This window comes from Ranitomeya imitator, chromosome 2 (genome assembly GCF_032444005.1).
Source record: "Ranitomeya imitator isolate aRanImi1 chromosome 2, aRanImi1.pri, whole genome shotgun sequence".
NCBI classification, from domain to species: Eukaryota; Metazoa; Chordata; class Amphibia; order Anura; family Dendrobatidae; genus Ranitomeya; species Ranitomeya imitator.
This window is the reverse complement of record NC_091283.1, coordinates 187,121,406-187,142,774: the sequence shown is the minus strand read 5'-3', so window position 1 is coordinate 187,142,774 and position 21,369 is coordinate 187,121,406. Positions and strand designations below refer to the sequence as shown.

At 45.3% G+C, this 21,369-nt stretch overlaps 1 protein-coding gene across 1 annotated transcript in view; it reads left to right on the top strand.

Moving 5' to 3' along the window:
* Nucleotides 1–21,369, top strand: part of LOC138662541 (extracellular matrix protein 2-like) — a 129,013-nt gene that overhangs the window by 75,012 nt on the left and 32,632 nt on the right. The window contains exon 7 of the mRNA XM_069748310.1: nt 15,702–15,859. Coding sequence (XP_069604411.1) covers nt 15,702–15,859 — 158 coding nt within the window. The remainder of the gene's footprint in view (nt 1–15,701; nt 15,860–21,369) is intronic.

Genomic DNA, 21,369 nt, shown 5'->3' with positions numbered 1-21,369 from the left:
TTTGGTTTTATTTGTTTTCTAAATTCTCCCTGAAAAAATCATTTTATTTTATTTGGTTTCTAAATTCTTCCTGATAAAATCATATTTTTTTTATTATTTTTTTTTCTAAAGTCTCCCTGAAAAAAAAAAAAAAAAACAACCAAAAAAAACAGTGGGAGATTAATATTGGCCTTTCTGCTTGTGTGCCAGTCTTGACTCCTGGGTGTGCCATCTCTCTCTCTCTCTCTCTCTCTCTCTCTCTCTCTCTCTCCAATTGTGGTCCATAGAAAGCCTATATTTTTTTTCCTTGATTTGGGTTCCAAAATCTACCAGAGAAAATAACTACATCAATCATTGGTAGAAAAATATTGGCCTCTGGGCTTGTGTGCCACTCCTGATTCCTGTGTGCGTCATCTCTCAGTCAGTGGGCCATAGAACGCCTATTTTTGTTTTTATTTGTTTTATAAATTCTCCCTGAAAAAATCATTTTATTTTATTTGGTTTCTAAATTCTTCCTGATAAAATCATATTTTTTTTATTATTTTTTTTTCTAAAGTCTCCCTGACAAAAAAAAAAAAAAAAAAAAAAACAGTGGGAGATTAATATTGGCCTTTCTGCTTGTGTGCCAGTCTTGACTCCTGGGTGTGCCATCTCTCTCTCTCTCTCTCTCTCTCTCTCTCTCTCTCTCTCCAATTGTGGTCCATAGAAAGCCTATATTTTTTTTCCTTGATTTGGGTTCCAAAATCTACCAGAGAAAATAACTCCATCAATCATTGGTAGAAAAATATTGGCCTCTGGGCTTGTGTGCCACTCCTGATTCCTGTGTGCGTCATCTCTCACTCAGTGGCCCATAGAAAGCATATAGTTTGTTACATTTGTTTTCTAAATTCTCCCTGCAAAAATCAAATTTCTTTTTTTTTTGGGGGGGTTTCTAAAGTGTTCCTGAAAAAAATAAAAATAAAAAACAAATAATAGTGTGACATTAATATTAACATTTGTGCTTCAGTGACAGTCCTGCGTGTGGGGCATCTCTCTAATTTGCAGCCACCAAAAAAAGAGTGTGTAACATTGTGCCTGATTTTCGCGGTGGTCTCACCAACCTGTAAAGGGGTAGCTAAATCATACTGAAGTTATAGCTCACCGTGTAAGTTGTGTGACTGCAACAAATAACGTTAGTTTGGTTACGTTTTTAAAACAATGAGGAAGTCTAGTGGAAGAGGTCGTGGCCGGGGGCGTTCATTGTCAGCTGGTAATGAGGGTAGTGGTAGTGGTGGAGCATCAGGTGGTCGTGGGGAAAAAAATATTGCACCTAAGTCTGGAGCTGTGGAGCCAGGTTCGTCGTCCGGCTACACAAGGCCTCGAACGCTCCCTTTTCTGGGATTAGGAAAACCGCTTTTAAAGCCGGAGCAGCAAGAGCAAGTTTTGGCTTATCTTGCTGACTCAGCCTCTAGCTCTTTTGCCTCCTCTCGTGAAACTGGTAAAAGTAAAAGCAGCGCGTCGTTAGTGGATGTTCACGGTCAGGGACAAGTCACTTCCTTGTCCTCTTCAGCAAAAACAACAACAGAGAAGAATGCAGCAGGCGACACAACGGGTTACTCCATGGAGCTCTTTACACATACCGTCCCTGGCTTAGAAAGTGAAGCAGTTAACAGTCCATGCCCATTACAAATTGAATCTGACATGGAGTGCAGTGACGCACAGCCACAGCCAGACTACTATGCTGGTCCTTTGACTCAGACCACAACATTGCCCTCGCAGGGTGCTGATCAAGAATCAGACCCTGATGAGACTATGTTGCCCCATCACGAACGCTATACCACCGAACGACACGGTGACACAGACGAAGTTGCGCAGGAGGTACAAGAAGAGTTATTAGATGACCCAGTTCTTGACCCCGATTGGCAGCCATTGGGGGAACAGGGTGCAGGCGGCAGCAGTTCTGAAGCAGAGGAGGAGGAGGGGCCGCAGCAGGCATCAACATCGCCACAGGTTCCATCTGCCGGGCCCGTATCTTGCCCAAAACGCGTGGCAAAGCCAAAACCTGGTGGAGGACAGCGTGGCCATCCGGTTAAAGCTCAGTCTGCAATGCCTGAAAAGGTATCCGATGCTAGAAAGAGTGCAGTCTGGCATTTTTTTAAACAACATCCAATTGATCAGCGCAAAGTCATCTGTCAAAAATGTTCTACTTCCTTAAGCAGAGGTCAGAATCTGAAAAGTCTCAATACTAGTTGCATGCATAGACATTTAACCACCATGCATTTGAAAGCTTGGACTAACTACCAAACGTCCCTTAAGGTTGTTGCACCCTCGGCCAATGAAGCTAGTCATCAACGCAACATCCCTTCCGGCAGTGTAGGACCACCATTTAGCGCACCACCTGCTGTATCTGTGCAGGTATCTTTGCCAGGCCAAAGCAGTCAGGGTCAGGGAATCACCAGTTTCGTAGTAGGAAACACTGCATCTAGGGCACCGGCGGCAACAATACCATCTCCCACCGTCTCTCAGTCTGCCATGTCCACCGGCACCCCCGCTAGTTCCACGATCTCCATCTCTCCAGTCCAGCTCACCCTACATGAGACTATGGTTAGAAAAAGGAAGTACTTAGCCTCGCATCCGCGTACACAGGGTTTGAACGCCCACATAGCTAGACTAATCTCGTTAGAGATGATGCCCTACCGGTTAGTTGAAAGCGAAGCTTTCAAAGACCTGATGGACTACGCTGTACCACGCTACGAGCTACCCAGTCGACACTTTTTTTCCAGAAAAGCCATCCCAGCCCTCCACCAGCATGTTAAAGAGCGCATCGTCCATGCACTCAGGCAATCTGTGAGCACAAAGGTGCACCTGACAACAGATGCATGGACCAGTAGGCATGGCCAGGGACGTTACGTGTCCATCACGGCACACTGGGTAAATGTGGTGGATTCAGGGTCCACAGGGGACAGCAAGTTTGGGACAGTTCTGCCTAGCCCACGGTCTAGTAAACAGTTGTCTGTAGCCGTTCGCACCCCCTCCTCCTCCTCCTCCTCCTCGTCCTCCTGCAGAAGCAAGAGCTCGTCCACAGACCGCAGTCGCACAAACACTCCATCCGCACCTGCCACTGTTGCACACCAGGTCTCCCATTATGGGGCAGCTACTGGCATACGTCAGCAGGCTGTATTGGCTATGAAGTGTTTGGGCGACAATAGACACACCGCGGAAGTTCTGTCCGAGTTCTTGCAGCAAGAAACGCAGTCGTGGCTGGGCACTGTAGATCTTGAGGCAGGCAAGGTAGTGAGTGATAACGGAAGGAATTTCATGGCTGCCATCTCCCTTTCCCAACTGAAACACATTCCTTGCCTGGCTCACACCTTAAACCTGGTGGTGCAGTGCTTCCTGAAAAGTTATCCGGGGTTATCCGACCTGCTCCTCAAAGTGCGTGGACTTTGCGCACATATCCGCCGTTCGCCTGTACACTCCAGCCGTATGCAGACCTATCAGCGTTCTTTGAACCTTCCCCAGCATCGCCTAATCATAGACGTTGCAACAAGGTGGAACTCAACACTGCACATGCTTCAGAGACTGTGCGAACAGAGGCGGGCTGTTATGTTTTTGTGGGAGGATACACATACACGGGCAGGCAGTAGGATGGCAGACATGGAGTTGTCAGGTGTGCAGTGGTCGAAGATTCAAGACATGTGTCAAGTCCTTCAGTGTTTTGAGGAATGCACACGGCTGGTTAGTGCAGACAACGCCATAATAAGCATGAGCATCCCCCTAATGCGTCTGCTGATGCAAAGTTTGACGCACATAAAGGATCAGGCGTCTGCACCAGAGGAAGAGGAAAGCCTTGATGACAGTCAGCGATTGTCTGGTCAGGGCAGTGTACATGACGAGGTACCGGGCGAAGAGGAGGTGGAGGATGAGGAGGATGATGGGGATGAGTATATTTTTAATGAGGAAGCTTTCCCGGGGGCACGGGAAATTGGTGGCGTGGCAAGGCCGGGTTCTGGTTTTTTGAGGGACACAAGTGACGTAGATTTGCCTGCAACTGCCCCTCAACCAAGCACAACCGCAGATTTGACAACGGGAACTTTGGCCCACATGGCGGATTATGCCTTGCGTATCCTCAAAAGGGACACACGCATTACAAAAATGATGAACGATGACGATTACTGGTTGGCCTGCCTCCTTGATCCTCGCTATAAAGGCAAATTGCAAAATATTATGCCACATGAGAACTTGGAACTAATATTAGCAACAAAACAATCAACTCTTGTTGACCGTTTGCTTCTGGCATTCCCTGCACACAGCGCCCGTGATCGTTCTCACACGAGCTCCAGGGGCCAGCAGACCAGAGGTGTTAGAGGGGCAGAAATCAGAAGTGGCGTTGGCCAGAGGGGTTTTCTGACCAGGTTGTGGAGTGATTTTTCTAGGACCGCAGACAGGACAGGTACTGCAGCATCAATTCAAAGTGACAGGAGACAACATTTGTCCAGTATGGTTACAAACTATTTTTCATCCCTTATCGACGTTCTCCCTCAACCGTCATTCCCATTTGATTACTGGGCATCCAAATTAGACACCTGGCCAGAATTGGCAGAATATGCATTGCAGGAGCTTGCTTGCCCGGCAGCTAGTGTCCTATCAGAAAGAGTATTCAGTGCTGCAGGTTCAATACTAACAGAAAAAAGGACTCGTCTGTCTACCCAAAATGTAGATGATCTAACCTTCATTAAAATGAACCACAACTGGATTTCAAAATCTTTTGCCCCACCCTGCCCGGCTGACACCTAGCTTTCCTATGAAAAGGTCTTGCCTGTGGACTATTCTGAATGACTTTTCCAATCTCGTAATTTTCTTCACCTGATTGTCCAGCATACGACATGTTTCCACCTCACGAAATGGCCAAACTCCCCACACGGGGTCGTGCTATCGCCACTTTGCGCTTGGACCCTTGAGAGTGCTGTTTGTCTGAAGAGGTGGGTGAGCCCGCTTTTGGTCGACGGCACTGCCACTGGGTCCCTCATAGTACAATAAAGTGTCTCTGGCGGTGGTGGTGCGCACCCAACGTCAGACTCACCGTTGTAATATGAGGGGCCCTGTGCCTGTACCGCCGGCCACAAGCCAGTTCCCCCCCCCCCCAGCTCAAACAGTGCTCTACCACTAGCAAAATTATCTCTCACAGCTTCACCAATGTGTAGTCTAGGCGCTGACATCCTTCAATGACTGGCACTGACAATACCATTGTTTTGACATTTTTGTTATGTTAGGCCTTCGAAGCCTGTCTGCGGTCACTCCTTCCACTAGACTTCCACTGACCAGACCACTGCTGCCCGTGTACCCCTGGAACCAATTTAAAATTGCCTACAGCCATGTGTGATTATTTTAGGCCGTCGATGCCTGTCTGCGGTCACTCCTTCCACTAGGCCTCCACTGACCACACCACTGCTGCCCGTGTAACCCTGGAACCAATTTAAAATTGCCTACAGCCAGCCCAATTTTTTTATTTTAGGCCTTCGATGCCTGTCTGCGGTACATTCTTTCAACTACTACTACACTGACCAGGGCACTGCTGCCCAAGTACCCCTGGAACCAATTTAAAATTGCCTACAGCCATGTGTTAATATTTTAGGCCTTCGATGCCTGTCTGCGGTCACTCCTTCCACTAGGCCTCCACTGACCACACCACTGCTGCCCGTGTAACCCTGGAACCAATTTAAAATTGCCTACAGCCATGTGTTATTATTTTAGGCCTTCGATGCCTGTCTGCGGTCACTCCTTCCACTAGGCCTCCACTGACCACACCACTGCTGCCCGTGTAACCCTGGAACCAATTTAAAATTGCCTACAGCCAGCCCAATTTTTTTATTTTAGGCCTTCGATGCCTGTCTGCGGTACATTCTTTCAACTACTACTACACTGACCAGGGCACTGCTGCCCAAGTACCCCTGGAACCAATTTAAAATTGCCTACAGCCATGTGTTAATATTTTAGGCCTTCGATGCCTGTCTGCGGTCACTCCTTCCACTAGGCCTCCACTGACCACACCACTGCTGCCCGTGTAACCCTGGAACCAATTTAAAATTGCCTACAGCCATGTGTGATTATTTTAGGCCGTCGATGCCTGTCTGCGGTCACTCCTTCCACTAGGCCTCCACTGACCACACCACTGCTGCCCGTGTAACCCTGGAACCAATTTAAAATTGCCTACAGCCATGTGTTATTATTTTAGGCCTTCGATGCCTGTCTGCGGTCACTCCTTCCACTAGGCCTCCACTGACCACACCACTGCTGCCCGTGTAACCCTGGAACCAATTTAAAATTGCCTACAGCCAGCCCAATTTTTTTATTTTAGGCCTTCGATGCCTGTCTGCGGTACATTCTTTCAACTACTACTACACTGACCAGGGCACTGCTGCCCAAGTACCCCTGGAACCAATTTAAAATTGCCTACAGCCATGTGTTAATATTTTAGGCCTTCGATGCCTGTCTGCGGTCACTCCTTCCACTAGGCCTCCACTGACCACACCACTGCTGCCCGTGTACCCCTGGAACCAATTTAAAATTGCCTACAGCCATGTGTGATTATTTTAGGCCGTCGATGCCTGTCTGCGGTCACTCCTTCCACTAGGCCTCCACTGACCACACCACTGCTGCCCGTGTAACCCTGGAACCAATTTAAAATTGCCTACAGCCATGTGTTATTATTTTAGGCCTTCGATGCCTGTCTGCGGTCACTCCTTCCACTAGGCCTCCACTGACCACACCACTGCTGCCCGTGTAACCCTGGAACCAATTTAAAATTGCCTACAGCCAGCCCAATTTTTTTATTTTAGGCCTTCGATGCCTGTCTGCGGTACATTCTTTCAACTACTACTACACTGACCAGGGCACTGCTGCCCAAGTACCCCTGGAACCAATTTAAAATTGCCTACAGCCATGTGTTAATATTTTAGGCCTTCGATGCCTGTCTGCGGTCACTCCTTCCACTAGGCCTCCACTGACCACACCACTGCTGCCCGTGTAACCCTGGAACCAATTTAAAATTGCCTACAGCCAGCCCAATTTTTTTATTTTAGGCCTTCGATGCCTGTCTGCGGTACATTCTTTCAACTACTACTACACTGACCAGGGCACTGCTGCCCAAGTACCCCTGGAACCAATTTAAAATTGCCTACAGCCATGTGTTAATATTTTAGGCCTTCGATGCCTGTCTGCGGTCACTCCTTCCACTAGGCCTCCACTGACCACACCACTGCTGCCCGTGTACCCCTGGAACCAATTTAAAATTGCCTACAGCCATGTGTGATTATTTTAGGCCGTCGATGCCTGTCTGCGGTCACTCCTTCCACTAGGCCTCCACTGACCACACCACTGCTGCCCGTGTAACCCTGGAACCAATTTAAAATTGCCTACAGCCATGTGTTATTATTTTAGGCCTTCGATGCCTGTCTGCGGTCACTCCTTCCACTAGGCCTCCACTGACCACACCACTGCTGCCCGTGTAACCCTGGAACCAATTTAAAATTGCCTACAGCCAGCCCAATTTTTTTATTTTAGGCCTTCGATGCCTGTCTGCGGTACATTCTTTCAACTACTACTACACTGACCAGGGCACTGCTGCCCAAGTACCCCTGGAACCAATTTAAAATTGCCTACAGCCATGTGTTAATATTTTAGGCCTTCGATGCCTGTCTGCGGTCACTCCTTCCACTAGGCCTCCACTGACCACACCACTGCTGCCCGTGTAACCCTGGAACCAATTTAAAATTGCCTACAGCCATGTGTTATTATTTTAGGCCTTCGATGCCTGTCTGCGGTCACTCCTTCCACTAGGCCTCCACTGACCACACCACTGCTGCCCGTGTAACCCTGGAACCAATTTAAAATTGCCTACAGCCAGCCCAATTTTTTTATTTTAGGCCTTCGATGCCTGTCTGCGGTACATTCTTTCAACTACTACTACACTGACCAGGGCACTGCTGCCCAAGTACCCCTGGAACCAATTTAAAATTGCCTACAGCCATGTGTTAATATTTTAGGCCTTCGATGCCTGTCTGCGGTCACTCCTTCCACTAGGCCTCCACTGACCACACCACTGCTGCCCGTGTAACCCTGGAACCAATTTAAAATTGCCTACAGCCATGTGTTATTATTTTAGGCCTTCGATGCCTGTCTGCGGTCACTCCTTCCACTAGGCCTCCACTGACCACACCACTGCTGCCCGTGTAACCCTGGAACCAATTTAAAATTGCCTACAGCCAGCCCAATTTTTTTATTTTAGGCCTTCGATGCCTGTCTGCGGTACATTCTTTCAACTACTACTACACTGACCAGGGCACTGCTGCCCAAGTACCCCTGGAACCAATTTAAAATTGCCTACAGCCATGTGTTAATATTTTAGGCCTTCGATGCCTGTCTGCGGTCACTCCTTCCACTAGGCCTCCACTGACCACACCACTGCTGCCCGTGTACCCCTGGAACCAATTTAAAATTGCCTACAGCCATGTGTGATTATTTTAGGCCGTCGATGCCTGTCTGCGGTCACTCCTTCCACTAGGCCTCCACTGACCACACCACTGCTGCCCGTGTAACCCTGGAACCAATTTAAAATTGCCTACAGCCATGTGTTATTATTTTAGGCCTTCGATGCCTGTCTGCGGTCACTCCTTCCACTAGGCCTCCACTGACCACACCACTGCTGCCCGTGTAACCCTGGAAACAATTTAAAATTGCCTACAGCCAGCCCAATTTTTTTATTTTAGGCCTTCGATGCCTGTCTGCGGTACATTCTTTCAACTACTACTACACTGACCAGGGCACTGCTGCCCAAGTACCCCTGGAACCAATTTAAAATTGCCTACAGCCATGTGTTAATATTTTAGGCCTTCGATGCCTGTCTGCGGTCACTCCTTCCACTAGGCCTCCACTGACCACACCACTGCTGCCCGTGTAACCCTGGAACCAATTTAAAATTGCCTACAGCCATGTGTTATTATTTTAGGCCTTCGATGCCTGTCTGCGGTCACTCCTTCCACTAGGCCTCCACTGACCTGTCTACTGCGGCCCGTGTACCCCTTGAACCAACCTAATAAAATATTTAAAAAATTAATTTGATTATAAAAAATAAGATCGTGTTGAGATCTCAAATGCAGACATTTTAACATTAAAAACAAACACACAACAAAAATCTGGAACTGTACTAAAAAGGTCCACCAGCTACAATTACTTTCTCCTGCAAGAAGTTAACTGAAAGGTTTTTTTGGAGTTGTTAACACAGATATGGCATCCACCGAGTGTTGTCCTGTCGCGTCTCCTTTAAATTATTTCCAATAAGATGTTAAACTATTAATTTAATAAAATCAATAATTAAAAAAATAATTGAGTAAGTCAAAAGCACATTGCAAATAAACATTAATTACAAATCAAGAAGCATGGCGCGTCCGAGGGTGAGTAGATACCGAATAAGAATATAATCACCCTCGGGCGCGCAATGCTTATTTACAACAGCCTTCCTTCCTAAGAATCAGCCCTTCCGTGGTGTAGAGAGAGGTTGTTGTTACACTCCAAGGTGTTCCCCAGGTTGCCTTTCCTGAGCTTCGATCTTCATGCTCTCGTTTAGTAGGTGTCGGAAAGTAGGCTGCATTAGGCCTAAAAAATGGGGAATGGGGTGGAGAGAGATGGTGTGTTACACTCCAAGGTGTTCTCCAGGTTTCCTCGCCATTGCTTCGATCTTCCGACTCTCGTTTAGTAGTTGTAGAAAACTACACTGCATTAGGCCTACAAAATGGGTATCGGGTGGAGAGAGATGGTGTGTTACACTCCAAGGTGTTCCCCAGGTTTCCTTGCCATTGCTTCGGTCTTCCGACTCTCGTTTAGTAGTTGTAGAAAAGTACACAGCATTAGGCCTACAAAATGGGTATGGGGTGGAGAGAGATGGTGTGTTACACTCCAAGGTGTTCCCCAGGTTGCCTTTCCTGAGCTTCTATCTTCAGGCTCTCATTAAATTGTGGTTAAATGGAACAACTGCATTTGGCGTACTAGTTGGTTTGGGGCCTACTATCGGTGTCTGCCACTCCTTGCTGTTCTCCTGGTTTCCTGTCCTGAAATTCCATTTTCAGCCTCTCGTTAAGTAGTTGTTAATGTTAGACTGCATTTGGCCTACTAGTTGGGTTGGGGCCTACTATCGGTGTCTGCCACTCCTTGCTGTTCTCCTCCACTGAACAAAGCTGTGCCGCCTGTTTACTACGGTTGCCAATTTTGAACTGCATTTCGACTACTTACTGATTTGGCCCTACTCTCTGTGTCAGCCTCTCATTCCAGTTGTCCTCCACTGCAATGCCCCCTGGTTATTCCTGTGTTACCAATTTTGAACTGCATTTAGCCCACTTTCTTCTTTGGGCCTATATCTGTGTTTCCACTTCATCGTGCCCATTGCCCAGCCAGTGATAGATGAGTCTGCTGGTACATTGACCCATAACGCAACATTCCCCGTGCACGCTACACAACAACATTGTGACCCTGCTGAAAGTCAGGTTGCTCTTCCCGCATACCATACCACCTTACACGGGGACAAAGAGGAAGGTGCAGATGAAAGTGCAGGTTCCTTCATCAGGTGGGGGGAGGAATACTAGTTGGCGACGTCACTGGCACAGGGCCTCTCATAGTACGCAAAAGTGTTGCTGCCGGTGGGAGGCGCCCCCGCCGTGCAAACACACCGCTGTACTTTGAGGGGCCCTGTGCCAGTGCCAATGCCAACGAGTGGGCCCCCCCTGCTTGCTCAGGATCACAGCACTTGCAAAGTTGAAATACTTACCTCTCCCTGCTCCACTGCCGTGACGTGGTCCAGATTTACTGGGCCCACTAATTACTTGAACCAGCCCTACCCCCCACAACTTTAGCCAAATGACCCCCAATTTCAAATGCCTTCCAATTATTTTAAGGTAAATTACGCTTGACAAGCTTCATTAAGAAGAATGGATGGTTTTGACATTAAAATGGGCACTCTAGGTGTTTTCCTGGCCCCCACTCACTGCCGACTATGCTGCCCCATTGACTTGCATTGGGTTTCGTGTTTCGGTCGATCCCGACTTTACGTCATAATCGGCCGATTTCACTCGACCCGACTTTGGACATAGTCGGGTTTCGCAAAACCCGGCTCGACTCTAAAAAGGTCAAGGTCGCTCAACTCTAGTTATTAGATATATGAAACTGAAATAGCTGATGCAAAAAAAAACATTAAGCTTAAGATTAATAGGGGTGCCCAAACTTTTTCATACAACTGTATATTTACTAGGTGCCTCCAACATCACCACTAAAGAAAAAAATACATTGAAGTACAGTGACTAAGCGAAACTCCAGATTGCTCAACAACGGTACCTGGTAAAATGACAGGACCGATCTACTCCCCCATCCCAATCCATGTGTCCAGGTAAAATGATATTTATATGTAACCATAAACACATAGGGAAATAAGGAGAAAGAAAAATGTAGAAGATGCATCTACACAAGTACAGTGCAATAACTAGTTATCGTTACTTACTTACTGAACTTCTCACGGCCTCTTGTCCAATTCTTACACCCGCAGCAACTGTATCCAACCCCTGACCTTCCAATTTTGGATGAAATAAACCTTTTACTGAGTTTGTAATAAACATTTTTTCCTATTTTTCCAAATAAAAATAAAATGTTGAGTTTTCTTTAATAAGTTCTGTTGTTTTTTTTAGTTTTCTGGACGCATTATCTCGTCGAGTCGCTGCTGGGATTGTGCAATGTTGCTTTGAGGTTTTCAGCCCATTTGTTACAGATCATGGTGGTTTATCAAGTGTTCATGTGACAATTTGTGCTTCTCGAGTCCCAGACTTTCTTGAAGATGCTCCACGATGCCGTTTATAGTTGCTCTTTACACTTTGCAGATACTTGATGATTAAATACGCTTTGTAGAAGAATCCATTACACCATATACTGCTGAACATCATCATATTGTTGTAGCATATGCTTCCTGTCTTCTGGCGCCACTTCTGAGACAGTCCCAGCGACGACTTGTGTGGGACTGTCAAATACAGAGGCTGAACGTGATGTCTATACAACATGATGAAGGGGCTGCAATGGTTTGTTTACTAAAAGTACATTTTTTCATGCTAAGAAGCCTGGTTCCATGATCTCCAGAAAACCACTGTAACAGGCTCATTTGGTGGTCGCCTGGTAACTCTAAATAGTGCTGCCACAAACAGCTACTCTGATTATCAGGTCCCAGGGGAGCAATATCTTTATCCTTTAACCCCTGTAAAAGAAAGTAAATTTACACAGTGGCCCTTGGGTTGAGTCCTCGGAGTACAGTCATGGCCAAAAATTTTGAGAATGAGATAAATATTAATTTTTCCAAAGTCTACTGCTTCATTTTTTCTAATGGCAATTTGCATATACTCCTGAATGTCAGAGTGATCAGCTTAACAGCAATTACTGTACTTGCAAAGTCAATATTTGCCCAGAAAATGAACTTTAACCCCCAAAACACATTTCAACATCATTGCAGTCCTGCCTTAAAAGGAGCAGCTAACATCGTTTTAGTGATTGTTCCATTAACACAGGTGTGGGTGTTGATGAGGACAGGGCTGGCGATCAATCAGTCATGATTAAGTAAGAATGACATCACTGGACACTTTAAAAGGAGGCTGGTGCTTGGTATCATTGTTTCTCTTCAGTTAACCATGGTTATCTCTAAAGAAACACGTGCAGCCATCATTGCACTGCACAAAAATGGCCTAACAGGGAAGAGTATCGCAGCTACAAAGATTGCACCTCAGTCAACAATCTATCGCATCATCAAGAACTTCAAGGAGAGAGTTTCCATTGTTGTCAAAAAGGCTCCAGGGCGCCCAAGAAAGACCAGCAAGCGCCAGGAACGTATCTTAAAACTGTTTCAGCTGCGGGATCGGACTACCAGCAGTGCCGAGCTTGCTCAGGAATGGCAGCAGACTGGTGTGAGTGCTTCTGCATGCACTGTGAGGCGGAGACTTTTTGAGCAAGGCCTGGTTTCAAGGAGGGCAGCAAAGAAGCCACTTCTCTCCAGAAAAAACATCAGGGACCGACTGATATTCTGCAAAAGGTACAGGGAGTGGACTTCTGAGGACTGGGGCAAAGTCATTTTTTCTGATGAATCCCCTTTTCGACTGTTTGGGACATCTGGAAAACAGCTTATTCGGAGAAGAAGAGGTGAGCGCTACCACCAGTCTTGTCTCATGCCAACTGTAAAGCATCCTGAAACCATTCATGTGTGGGGTTGCTTCTCAGCCAAGGGAATTGGCTCACTCACAGTCTTGCCTAAAAACACAGCCATGAATAAAGAATGGTACCAGAATATCCTCCAAGGGCAACTTCTCCCAACCGTCCAAGAGCAGTTTGGCGCCCAACAATGCCTTTTCCAGCATGATGGAGCACCTTGCCATAAAGCAAAGGTGATTACTAAATGGCTCATGGAACAAAACATTGAGATTTTGGGTCCATGGCCTGGAAACTCCCCAGATCTTAATCCCATTGAGAACTTGTGGTCAATCATCAAGAGCCGGGTGGACAAACAAAAACCAACAAATTCTGGCAAAATGCAAGCATTGATTATGCAAGAATGGACTGCTATCAGTCAGGATTTGGTCCAGAAGTTGATTGAGAGCATGCCAGGGAGAATTGCAGAGGTCTTGAAGAAGAAGGGTCAACACTGCAAATATTGACTTGCTGCATTAACTCATTCTAACTGTCAATATAACCTATTGGTACTCATAATATGATTGCAATTATATTTATGTATGTGATATAATCATCAGACAAACACTAATAAAAACCAGAGGGCAGCAGATCATGTGAAAATATAATTTTGGTGTCATTCTCAAAAATTTTGGCCATGACTGTAGGCGCTGGCTGGTAGAGCGGGCTGGCAAGAATGGTCAGGTCGCCAGATAAGAACCAGGAGGATAGAGATACAGTAGGAACAGAATTGTCAGGCTAAAGATCAGTCACTACAATGGCCAAGGTAAAAAAAAAAGGGAATCAAATGTATTGAGCAGGAGCTAAAAAACAGGACTGAACCAGGGCGAGTAAAACTATAACTGGCAACTTCCAGCAGATGTTTTAGTAGAGTCTGATGGTGTTCCATTGACCGTAGCATGGAAATAAATACTTCAGCTAGACAGGACACATTCACATTACCAGACTGGGTGCCACTACAGGTCCCATTCACAATAGTATCTGCAGCTGGACAGGGCATGGACTACATGGTCCTGGCATCTCCTCCATCACCATAACCAGTCACAGAATAGAACATGGTGACACCTGGTGATGGAAGCTGGTGTCCGAGGAAAAGGTCCAGGTGGAGATGTGGCAAACACATGTCACATTTTACAAATATTGCATGTTCCTTTTCCTGAGACTTTGTTCAAGCTTTAGTACCAGGACTGATGGTCTCAGGATAAGTATTGACATAAACATCTCTGATCAAAGGAGTCTAAAAACTGTGACCACCATGATTACTAGAATTAAGTGTCAATGGTGACAGAAAAATACCATGTCACTCTGTCTATATCTGCCCTGCTTGACTTTTCCAGGTGACTGAATGTTGGCCATTTATTATAATAGACGAACCACTCCACCTCTGAAGAAAGAAGAATAACAAGAGAGGAAGGGGAACAGGACTGTCCTTTTGGCATTGCCAGCTCTTTCTACTAATCAGTGGGGGTCACAGCATTAGGACTGATTAGACATTGGGCACATCCTTCCAATATGTTATCAAGGTCCATCCTTGAGACCCCTGTAATTGAGTTGGTTACCATGAAATTAATTTTCTGTGTAGTACTGGAGTGGAAAAATAGAGGAGCAAGAAAATATTAGTAGCAGAGGTAATCTAATAGCCGGGCAAAGGGACACATCAATAATGTACCTGTCATGCAGAGCGTAGGACAGACTAAGTGCAACACAAAGGGATAAGGGAAGAAGAAAAAAACACTAGGGAAGGGGGGAGTGGAGACCGATAGACAGATCTAACGTCGCCCTGTCTGTCCTATCATCCCTATATAGGTTCCGCACCTATCGCTGAGCAGAATACCTAATCCCTGCCTTACCCTGGCAATAAGCCCTGCACCGGGAAGGACAGGATGAGCACTAGTGAATCTTCACTACCGCTAAAGACAACTGGGATAGACACAAAAAAACAAGGGAACACTTAGCTTGAGAAGACTCAGAGAGAAACACCAACGTCCTCCAAACTCCAAAAGGACGATAGCCAACTGCTACTGCTCCAAGCCTCAACAGGGAAATGCAAATAGAAAATAAGCAGGAAGTATACCAACATTCTGGTCCAGGTGTGGCCATTAGCACCGGGGAAGGTGGTCACTTGTCTGCAAAGTGAACCGCTGAGACCTTCTGCAGACCAATGCAGTGCAACAGTCTGCAGCCTTGGACACATCCGTGACAGTACCAAAAACTAGTCCAGGTCAAACTAAGAAGTGCGAAAGGTTAAACAATTCAATTCTTTCCCAGGGTGGTTGTTATCAATATTCACATCATACAAAAAGACATGTCTCCAGATATGGGAGGGGGTCTTTATTGACTATCCAAAAGTAGAAACTTCAGTTTTGTTTTAACTGTTAATAAAATCACAAGAAAATCATTAAATGAAAGAAAAAAGTTAGACATTTTTTCAAGAACTGAAAGGTGTAATAATAATAATACTGTGTTTGTTTTTCCTTTAGGTCTAGGAAATTTGCTAAATCTTGAAATGGAGGGTAATGAATTTCATGATGGAAACGTTTCCCCTATGACCTTTAAGCCATTAAGGAAGCTGATATATTTACGCCTTAACCGTAATCACTTCCGCGCTATCCCATCAGGACTCCCGACCACCATTCAGGTACTGAAAGTCACTGTGGAGGGTATATAGCAACACTGTGAAATATTTCATATGCACTAGTACTTCTTTCCATGCTGTTATGTCTCGAGTATGATGAAAAGCTAGCTACTTCCTTCCTCAATGAGGTCACCATTGAACTGCACTTCCTAGCTTTTTCCATATCTCTAGTTAAACATGACTTAGTTGATGGGAAATAGAGCACCTCCATATCTTAAGATAACTTATTTATTTCTCCCGAAACCCAGACTGGGGGAGAAGCTATGTACCTCCTCCCTCATTGAGGTCACCCCTTGCACTTCCCATTTGTTTATGTGTCTCCACTAGAGTTTTATGGAAAGTGACCAGGCAAATGAATAAGAAGTGGATGCTCTCATGTTCAGGATTAGTTCAGGATTTACAGAATATCAAATAAATGGCATTCTGTGGAAAGCCCTCTCCTGTTAGATCAGTGATGAATGTGAGATGGGATTGGATTTCTTTGATGTGAGCCTCATCAGTTACCAGAACTGGAAACCACAATCCTCCATACCATCACCAGTAGAATCATATGAACGGTTGGCCACGAAAGCAATATGAGCTTTAATTTTTTTTCTCCTCTCCGGTGATGCATCCACTGGAATACCCACATAACTATAGTGAATAAGTTTGACTAGAGTGAGCGATGAATGTGCCACCTCAGTTCTTTCCTGTGTGGTAGACCAAATGGACCAGTGCTTTGGCAAACTTTTGGTCTAGTTGAGTGTGCGTAAGTACTAGTGAGTATCATGGAATTAGTGCTTTGGCCACATGAGATCCTCTGGTCTCTTTATGGAGGAGTGACTTCCAGGGGGTATCAGTGGATAAGTGCATTGGAAGAGGAAGATCTTTGGTCTCGGTGTGCAAGGTAACTACCAGTATGTATTAGTGTCTTGGCAAAAGAAGACGTTTGATCAATACAGTATTTGGAGACATAACTACTAAGATGGATTAGCACCTTACCATTGGAAGAATTTTGGTCTTGAAGAGTAGGGGTAACTACCGGAAAAAAATCAGTGTCTTGACCATGAAAGATCTTTGGTCTAGATGTGTAGGGGAAAATGGATCAGTAGATAAGCACTTCAGCATTGGAAGACCTTTGGTTGATCTGTGTAGGGATAACTACCAGGGGATGTCAATGGATTAACGCTTTAGTAATGGAAGATGATTTGACTAAGTGTGTAGGAGAAAAAACAGGGGCATCAATGGATCAGCGCCTTGGTAATTGAAGACATCAGGTCTAAAAACCTCCATAAACAATTGATTTTCGAAAGATGGCCTAACCTGCCAATTTCTGCATACCTGGTTAACTATCTGATGTGCATGGGGCCCTCACGAGTTTCTCCCGGCCGATGAAGTCGAGGGAGAGAAGGATTGGGCAGTTGGAGTTTCAACTCCTCATCTATTGTTATCAGAGGAGGTAAATCGCTGCCTAAAAGGTTTTCCCTGTTGGCCAAGCTGTTCACTCATGTGTATAAGGGACTTGGTAGAGAATATTTGTACAACAGCTATCTTCTATGTATGGTCAACTTAAGTGTGTTTGGTAAAAAAATAATTGGTTTAAGTGGATCAATGCCGTTGTCATGGTAGACCTTGGTCTAGGCATCTAGGGTAACTAACGTACGGGGACATTTCGGTGCCATTGTAGGGCTTTGAAATATGGAGTTACCAATGGAATATATCACAATATTTCACATTGGATTTTTACATAAAATTGGAAGTATACAGAGGTAAAGTAGGACCCTGTAAAATTGCATCCTTCATAATGAAGTTATATATTCCATCTATTGATTAGTGAATTCCTTACATTTTGCATTACTCAGATTGGGACATTGCTGGATTATCCAGTTTATCAGATCTTTTTCAAATTTTACCTTTAGAGTTTTTGTCCAGAACTTTTCACCAACCCTCTAGTAGTAGAGCTGCTTTGCGCCACACCCGCAGTTAATCTTGTGTTTTCAGATTTCCTCTGGTTCCTTGCTCTCACACAGGGGGCTCTTTAACAGATTTGCTGTTTGTATAAAGACTTTGAGCCATGGTAGTATGGAAAGTGCAGGTTGTCAGCTCATTGCTCACCCTAAGCTCAGTCTGAGCAAATGCTCCACCTGGCTTCTCAATGTTTGTAAAGGGCTGTAGCCAGCATGGGGTAAATGACGTGGCCGTTTCCTTTTTTGGAGCTCACTTTTTTTATTCAGGTGGATCATACCAATGGGCAGGGTTTGAACTTTTTTTAAGACTAATTGAGACTGACTTGGAAAATTGTTTGTTAAATCTTAGGTTGCCAGAAAGTCAAATAACACAAATTATAGGGGTGCGAAAATAGGTTTTGGCTGTTTGAGAATAGGAGCTCTAGATGTGTCTGGACAGATGATACATTCACAGAGATATTCTCAATTAAATATATAATTATACGGCCAATCCAATTGGGACCAGAGACTCAGAGGTAAAGCTTAAATCTCCTGGGCCCCAATACAAAATCTGTAGCTACCATATTCCAGTAATACTACTGGTGTCCCCTCATGTGGTAAAGGGGTCTTTGCCCCCCTCAGGCATCAGGGTCTTTCGATTTCTGTATGTGAAATTATAAAATATAAGTTGAAAATGTGTAAATACTACAGATTAGAGAATTGTTTTAATTCAAATTAGCCATCTTTGTCAAATTTTTCTACCCTTCACCCCTGCAGCTTGTCTAATCATAGCTTGGAGTTTATCGCAATTTTTGTGTCTGTCTGTTGCAGATTGACCACAGATTCTTAATGGGATTGAGATCTGGAGAGTCTCCTGGCCATAAACCCAAAATATCAATGTTTTGTTCACAGAGTCACTTAGTTATCAACTTTTGCCCTGTGAGATGGTCTCCATCATGTTGAAAAAAGCAACATCACCACATTTCATTTGGATGGTTAGGAAAAATTGCTATTGGAAGTTGTTTAGATCCTATTCTTTATTCATGGCAGTAATGTTATGTAAATTGTGAGTGATCCCCCTCCATGGATAAGCCACAGCACATGAAGGGTCTCAGGATGCTTGACTGGTGGCAGACACAGGACTCATGGTAGCGTGTTGTGAATTCTGTGGCAGAGCTCCCTCCTGTGGTCACAAGTGGTACTTCGGCTGATTCTCTCTGTGAGCTTCTGTTGGTGGAGGGAAGTGGTACTGCGGCTTCTGAGTTTCCTCCCTCAGGTGATCTGGTGAGGTCGTTAGGTGCTTCTCTACTTAACTCCACCTAATGCTTTGATCCTGGCTTCCTGTCAATGTTCCAGTGTTGGACTTGCTTTTCCCTGGATCATTCCTGTGGCCTGCTGCTCTGCATAGCTAAGTTCTTCTTTGCTATTTGTTTGCTATTTTTTCTGTCCAGCTTGTCTAATTTTTTGCTGGAAGCTCTGGGACGCAAAGGGTGTACCTCCGTGCCGTTAGTTCGGTACGGAGGGTCTTTTTGCCCCCTTTGCGTGGTTTTCTTTAGGGGTTTGTGTAGACCGCAAAGTTACCTTTTCTATCCTCGCTCTGTTAAGAAAGTCGGGCCTCACTTTGCTGAATCTATTTCATCTCTACGTTTGTCTTTTCATCTTAACTCACAGTCATTATATGTGGGGGGCTGCCTTTTCCTTTGGGGTATTTCTCTGAGGCAAGGTAGGCTTATTTTCTATCTTCAGGCTAGTTAGTTTCTCAGGCTGTGCCGAGTTGCATAGGCATAGTTAGGCGCAATCCACGGCTGCCTCTAGTGTTGTTTGGAGAGGATTAGGGATTGCGGTCTGCAGAGTCCCCACGTCTCAGAGCTCGTTCTATGATTTTGGGTTATTGTCAGATCACTGTATGTGCTCTGACCGCTATGTCCATTGTGGTACTGAATTGCCTTTCACAACAGTACAGGAAGCCAAAAGTACTAATGATTCTCAATAGAGGGAAAAAAGAAGTTCTGAGACCATTTTTTTTTCTTTGCACTGTGTTTTGCCTTTTTTTTCCCCTAGACATTTGGGTGGTTCAGTACACAGGTGTAGCGATGGACATTAGAAGTCTGTCTTCATCTGTGGATCAGCTCTCGGCAAGAGTACAAAAGATTCAAGACACTATTGATCAGAAATCTATGTTAGAACCAAGAATTCCTATTCCTGATTTGTTTTTTGGAGATAGAACTAAGTTTCTGAGTTTCAAAAATAATTGTAAATTATTTCTGGCCTTGAAACCTCGCTCCTCTGGTGATCCAGTTCAACAGGTTTTGATTGTTATTTCTTTTTTGCGCGGCGACCCTCAGGACTGGGCATTTTCTCTTGCGCCAGGAGATCCTGCATTGAGTAATATCGATGCGTTTTTCCTGGCGCTCGGATTGCTGTACGATGAACCTAATTCAGTGGATCAGGCAGAGAAAAATTTGCTGGCTCTTTGTCAGGGTCAGGATGAGATAGAGGTATATTGTCAGAAATTTAGAAAGTGGTCCGTGCTCACTCAATGGAATGAATCTGCGCTGGCAGCTATGTTCAGAAAGGGTCTCTCTGAAGCCCTTAAGGATGTCATGGTGGGATTTCCTATGCCTGCTGGTTTGAATGAGTCTATGTCTTTGGCCATTCAGATCGGTCGACGCTTGCGTGAGCGTAAATCTGTGCACCATTTGGCGGTATTACCTGAGCTTAAACCTGAGCCTATGCAGTGCGATAGGACTTTGACCAGAGTTGAACGGCAAGAACACAGACGTCTGAATGGGCTGTGTTTCTACTGTGGTGATTCCACTCATGCTATCTCTGATTGTCCTAAGCGCACTAAGCGGTTCGCTAGGTCTGCCACCATTGGTACGGTACAGTCAAAATTTCTTCTGTCTGTTACCTTGATCTGCTCTTTGTCATCGTATTCTGTCATGGCATTTGTGGATTCAGGCGCTGCCCTGAATTTGATGGACTTGGAGTATGCTAAGCGTTGTGGGTTTCTCTTAGAGCCCTTGCAGTGTCCTATTCCATTGAGAGGAATTGATGCCACGCCTTTGGCCAAGAATAAGCCTCAATACTGGACCCAGCTGACCATGTGCATGGCTCCTGCACATCAGGAGGTTATTCGCTTTCTGGTGTTGCATAATCTGCATGATGTGGTCGTGTTGGGGTTGCCATGGCTACAAGCCCATAATCCAGTATTAGATTGGAAATCCATGTCGGTGTCCAGCTGGGGTTGTCAGGGGGTACATGGTGATGTTCCATTTCTGTAAATTTCGTCATCCACCCCTTCTGAGGTTCCAGAGTTCTTGTCTGATTACCGGGATGTATTTGATGAGCCCAAGTCCGATGCCCTACCTCCGCATAGGGATTGTGATTGTGCTATCAATTTGATTCCTGGTAGTAAATTCCCAAAAGGTCGACTGTTTAATTTATCCGTGCCTGAGCACGCCGCTATGCGCAGTTATGTGAAGGAATCCCTGGAGAAGGGGCATATTCGCCCGTCATCGTCACCATTAGGAGCAGGGTTCTTTTTTGTAGCCAAGAAGGATGGTTCGCTGAGACCTTGTATAGATT